We start from the raw sequence: 6,123 nt of genomic DNA on the forward strand, positions 1-6,123 counted from the left end.
TTGTATCTGGGAAAAAAAGGCTCTTCTCAAAAAAGTGGCTCAGGAATTGCACCAGGTCAACCTCATTCTATCTGCTAAGCATTATGTCCAGAAGCAAAACAAAAGCAAAAAAATAAAAACCTACAATGAATTTAGTTTCTGGTTTTTCTCTAGATAATATGTAAACTATCTAAAATAAAGTTTGGTGAGTAACATTATATATATATATATATATATATATATATATATATATATATATATATATATATATTGTACAGAGAATAGATATGACTCACATTTGTTAAGTCTGAATAAAGAGTTGAAATTAGACATATGCAATTCTTAGACCAGTCACATGCACCCTGTTTGTGTTAAATTAAATGTTGTAATTCATTTAACAAGACACGTAAAAAAAACCCCTACTATATAGAGCCGTATTAAAGAAACTATTTGTGTATTCTGTTTTTCTGCTGAAATAAAGTATCTGAAGCTTTGTATTCATTTAAATATAATAAATTGTTTTTTTTTTTGTTTCACAGCATCACTGATTCATGCATAACAAGTCTGTCATGGGGATTCCTAAACTGTTGGCTGGATACTCCAGAGTTCGAATTCGCATATCGTGGGGGAGTTACTTGCTGAATATGTGGAGAAGTCCTATATCTTACTGGACTGTTAACAGAAAAGGAAGAAAAGTTATTCTGACTTGCTGACTGTTGATAGCTTGGAGTGTTCTGTAAGTTAGTCAAGTAACTTCTGGAAATCTCTTTATTCAACGGCTGTCCCATTGTGTCAAAAGCAGAATCTGGAAAGTAACTATGGTCAATCTGATAATCTATTGGCGGTATTATATATTTGTTTTTATCCCTCGGTTTAAAGCTGGCTAATTGAAGAGTTGCATTTCCATCAGCCGGTAAGACTTCAATTCTGTGGGAAGGAGATGTAACAGGATATTGTCTACTTGGTGAGCTCACAGGGATTTTATCTGGAGGAAAATCAAAGCTCTGTCCATATGATCTACTTGAAGGGCTTCCCCAGTTTGCAGGTGATTGAGGATTGCTATTCAGCCTGCTTGATGACTTCAAATTTTCATTGTAAACAGGTGGGTTGCTATAGGATGGTGGTGGTTTATAAGCCTTACTACCCTTAAATTTGGGTGACAGTCCCGGAGTATGTTGCCGTACATTCGTCCCTGAACTATCATAAATTCTTGGTGGGCTGGAGCTAGTTGAATAACCTATATCTCTTTGATTGAACGAATCAGAACGATATCTACGTTCTTCAACATGATTCTCATTTTCACCTCCAGGGACATTATCGTATTGTGATGCATTGGAACCACGTTTACCATCCATATCATTAACTCTATTTTTCTGCTTAGTAATCACGGTTTGGGATTCTAGTTGATTGGAGACACCATATTCTGGTGGCTTACCTCTTACATCCATCATGTTCTTTATAATGAGGTCTTTATTTTTGGAATCTGTAGGCAAGTTCCACTTAGGAGTGATTCCCTTTGGAACATTGGAAATTGCATTTGAGTTCTGGTTTGCTGCAGCATAATCATATTGTTTAACATTATCCTGAATGGTTGTTGAGGGCTGTAGGTACTTTCTATCCTCCATGTCTGTTTTCTTCTGCTCTGCACGATAGTCAGTGGGTGTCCTCTTTACTTTTAATGTGTTCTTTTCAACTGAATTCTTTCTCCTCCTTTCAGTGTTTGGGGAAGTATTCTGTACCTTAATGGGAGAAGGTATTTTTTCAAGGTTAATATAAGGAACTTTGTTGGTCGTCTTTTGTCCATTCATTACATGATTCATAAGTATTGGGGGAGGTTCAGGAGGAACTTGACCAAGTGGTTTCTTTGGATACTCATCTTCTTTGCCTATAGAAAAAAAAGAAAATGTTACTGATATATTTGCATTACAATTAGCTAATACAAACAACAGAATGTGCACCAAAGTATTAGTGCAAAAACAATTACACACTACGATCTAGGCTTATAGCCAGTGGGAAAAAAGGCATTAAATGTATAGGATTATGGTGTTACCCACTTCTAGTCGTCAGGGATCTAAGCAGGTGAATTTTAACGATTCCCTTTTGTAAGCATAGGTTAATTAACCAAACTGATTGGTGGACTAATTATGCTCTTAAGCAGAAGGAGAGACCGTCATACCATGTTTTCCAGGTTGTCTGAACCATCTCTGAATCTACAGTACAAGTTGGGTTTTTGCAGTGAATTCACAAATTATTTCATTTGTTTAGAATACTCTTTAAAAAAGGGCTCAAACATTGCTCTGGGCCCATATATTAATAAGTTAGTCTATCTATTGTTTGGGTATAATTCTCTTTTAAGATGAGATTTGTGTATTATTCAAACAGTTCAAAGATTATCCAGAACAATGTGAATCAGGTGGTTCAAAATCGGATTTGAAGATTTGAGAGAGAGAGAGCGAGAGAGAGAGAGAGAGAGATTGGAGAGGAAAAGTGAAAGTGGAGAAGTAGGTAGAGTTAAAAGAGAATGGAGAAAAAAAAGGATTGAAGAGATATGAGAGGGGAAAGAAAGAGTGTAGAGAGAAGATATGGCCTGATAGACAAGGGAGGGGGTAAAAAGAGAGATTGAAGAGAGGAGGGAGTCGAGAAAGATAGTTGATAATTATAAATAATTAAAAAAAAATCTAAAAATTTCTATCCAGCTGTGGTCTTCCCCAGAACCCCTAGTTTTCTAACTGCTATAAACATATTTTTGTTAATGTATTACTGTATATAGCACTAATTATTTTGTTATGGAATAAAATAAAGAAAATATTTCACAAAGGCTAAACATATGCAAAGAGGGGATGAAGTAATCGGGTGGTGTGGGTGGCATTAGAAGTGGCGAGTAGCATTCTGCCCTGGCTTAGGACTTGAAATTTTGAGCCCTGAATATATATATATATATTCAGGCAATTCTCCTCTGAACAAAGAACATGACAACCCCAGACAATCGTTTCGGCCTCCTATGGGCCTCGTCAGTGAGGTGCAGCCACATTCCTCTAAGCACACTGAGCAAGGAGTCCACGTCTGGTTTCCCCCATCCCCTATAGGGAGACCTCCCTAGGGTCATATTAATATGCATACAAAGAGAGAAGAGCTATACCAGGAATGAACAACAGCTCATCAGCTAGTTCTATGGCGATTTACCACCCAGGAGCAGCCTCTTTTAGACCAGTGTGCTTTTCACAGAGGAAAACTTTCCTGTAGTATATCAGTCTGATCCCGCCAAGTAAGGTCAGTCCATCCCCAAAATACCAGGCAATTCTCCTCTGAACAAGTATAGGTCAAACAGGAGACCTGCCTCCTGAGTGTAACCCAACTGCAACAGTCTAAAAAAAGGATGGGCGTGAGAGATAACATACTATCGCCAATCTACACAAGCAATATCCATAGCAAAGACGCAGATCCCTGCTCATCTCCTTAGGGGTGTGTGGAGAAAAATTACAACAACCCATAAAGTGAAATTAATAATGTTAAAGACCAAAGTCACATAATGAAAATAAATAGAAATAAAATGAGAAGGGAGGAAGGATTTTTCTCAACACACCTCTAAGGGGATGAGCAGGGATCTGCATCTTTACTATGGATATTGCTTGTGTAGGCAGGTCTCCTATTTGACCTATACTAATCGTTTTTCAGCATGTGTGCCTACGGCTCCATATGGTGAGCATCTGGGCCGTTCACACTGCTCTGGATATCATACTGTGATTGAGGCAGTTGGCTATCATATCTCTCGGCACGCCTATCCTATGTTGATCGGTCAGAGCGGAGTTGCGTCTGCATTAGGGACAAAGCTTGTGGAGATTGGCGTTAACACTTTATCTCACACCCCTCTGTTCTGGTCCGTTTCTAGACTGTTGCGGTTGGGCCGTGCTTAGGAGGTAGGTCCCCTGATTGACCTATGACTAGCTTTGTTGTCTTTAAGCATGTGGGTTTTCGGCTCAATATGGTAAGCTTCTGAGCAGTTTACATTGCTCCGGTTGTTACACCTTCTGTTCACGCCCATCCTATGGCGATTGGTTATACTATCAAAGTGGGTGTCTCTTCTAACCAATAGAGGACTTTGCGTATGATGCCTGAGGGCAGTGCGGCAATTATTCGTTGCAGTTACTATAACTTTGATGTCAGTCATTTTAGCTGATCGTAAGATACGTGGAGGTGGATAAACACCAATTGGCCTCATTTCACATATAATGTTTAGCTATTCTATATATCAATATGTTCTCATGTTCTTTACACTGCTGATTCTTTGACACACTGTTTAATTGATTTTTGCACTTTTTTCCATTGGAGTTTTGCACACGGTCAGCCTTGATTGGTTGGGGAGGGTGTTATAGGCCTTTAAATGTTTGCTTCTTTCACATGTTGTTTGTCAGAGGAAGGGACACCATTTGGTCCCCAAACGTCACTATATAAATGTATTGTCACTGATGTCGGAAGACCAGCGAGTGCTTTATTCTACTATTTATATTTACTACTATTACAGCACCCTGGAAGATATTGTTTGATGATGGGAGTGCATACACCATACTACCATTTACAGGTATACCCCGCTCATACAGCGAGTTAGGGACCGGAGCCCCGCTGTAAAGTGAAAACCGCCTTAAAGTGAAACAAGGCAGTTGTAGCTTTCCTTTCACTTGCCAGTGTGTTTAAAGACTTGAAAACATGTTTGAACTAACATATATTAGGGGTGCAATAGCGCTACGTTTAGTTTAACACTAGCTCAGCACAGTATTCAATTAGTATTCAATAAATACTGTACCTGTAAAATAGTGACAATAACTGTAGTACAATTTGCAAGACTATAGCACTGAGACACAGATTGCACTGTAATGATGTAAACAGAGTTAACTAAGCATAATAAAATGGTGCCAGTTACTTTTCTTGCAATCTCACGATGATTGCAGCACTGTTTCAAAATCCTTGGAGGCTGAACTTCTGCTCCACAAAGCAATGTATTAGCGAAGCGCTGTAAAGTGAAGCGCTGTAAAGTGAGGTATACCTGTATATATATTTATTCTGTAAACATTTCGATTATGAAACCAGATAATGTTCAAATCGGTTTATGAAATGACATTACTCTCTCAGTTTGTGGTATAGAAACATCTGTAATAATAGATTGTGTATGTATGTATATATAAATATTAGATTGTAGTGGCCGTATTAGTCCAGTAGATGAATATCAAAATAACAAGTATTGCAGTATGCAGTAATACCTTTTTTATCGGACTAACAATGTATAGCAAAAGAGAAGCTTTCAAGAGTCCTCTCTTCCTTAGGTCTAAAGCAATACTGTTTAATATGATAAAATATGTTCATTGATATCTTGGAAAGAAGGGGGCTATGGGAACAGGAGGTGGGAGAGATAGCTGAGGGAATTTCCAGAGGGTCTTAAATAGCAGATCAGTCTGATGCTGAAGAATCCTGGGGGTGGAGGGAACACACTGGCAAGGATAATCTTAAAACAGAGAATTGCATGCTGAGATATACTGTATGTATATGACATTCACATATAATACACACACACATATATATATATATATATATATATATATATATATGTGTGTGTGTGTGTATCTGTGTATGTGTAACCATGTATGTATGTATCTAATATACAGTCATGGTAAAAACAAAAGTACACCCTCTTCGAATTCAATGGTTTTACATTTCAGGGTATAACAATCATCTGGTCCTTATTAGGTCTTAAAATCAGGTAAATACAACCTCAGATATATTACACTATGTCATGATTTATTTAACAAAAATAAAGTCAAAATGGAGAAGCCATGTGTGAGTAAGTACACCCTTACTGCTTCCATAGGAATTAAGAGGCTGAGTTACATCTCAGACTCTACTTGCCTCAGTTAGCACGTTAAATGTTAAAGTTCATGACAGTACAATTAGAAAAAGACTGAACAAGTATGGTTTGTATGGAAGGGTTGCCAGGAGAAAACCTCTTCACTTTAAAAAGAACATGTAAGCACGGCTTAGGTTTGCAAAGTTGCATCTGAACAAACCACAATAGACTTCTGGAACAATGTCCTTTGGACGGACGAGACAAAAGTGGAGATGCTTGGCCATAATGCACAGTGCCACGTTTGGCTA

At 38.0% G+C, this 6,123-nt stretch overlaps 1 protein-coding gene across 1 annotated transcript in view; it reads right to left on the reverse strand.

Moving 5' to 3' along the window:
* Nucleotides 1–411: 411 nt before the first annotated feature.
* The window catches only part of USP6NL (USP6 N-terminal like), a 739,612-nt gene continuing 733,900 nt past the window's right edge, over nucleotides 412–6,123 (reverse strand). Inside the window, exon 14 of the mRNA XM_053716462.1 lies at nucleotides 412–1,864. Coding sequence (XP_053572437.1) covers nucleotides 513–1,864 — 1,352 coding nt within the window. The 3' untranslated portion in view covers nucleotides 412–512. The remainder of the gene's footprint in view (nucleotides 1,865–6,123) is intronic.

This window comes from Bombina bombina, chromosome 6 (genome assembly GCF_027579735.1).
Source record: "Bombina bombina isolate aBomBom1 chromosome 6, aBomBom1.pri, whole genome shotgun sequence".
In the NCBI taxonomy this organism is placed as follows: Eukaryota; Metazoa; Chordata; class Amphibia; order Anura; family Bombinatoridae; genus Bombina; species Bombina bombina.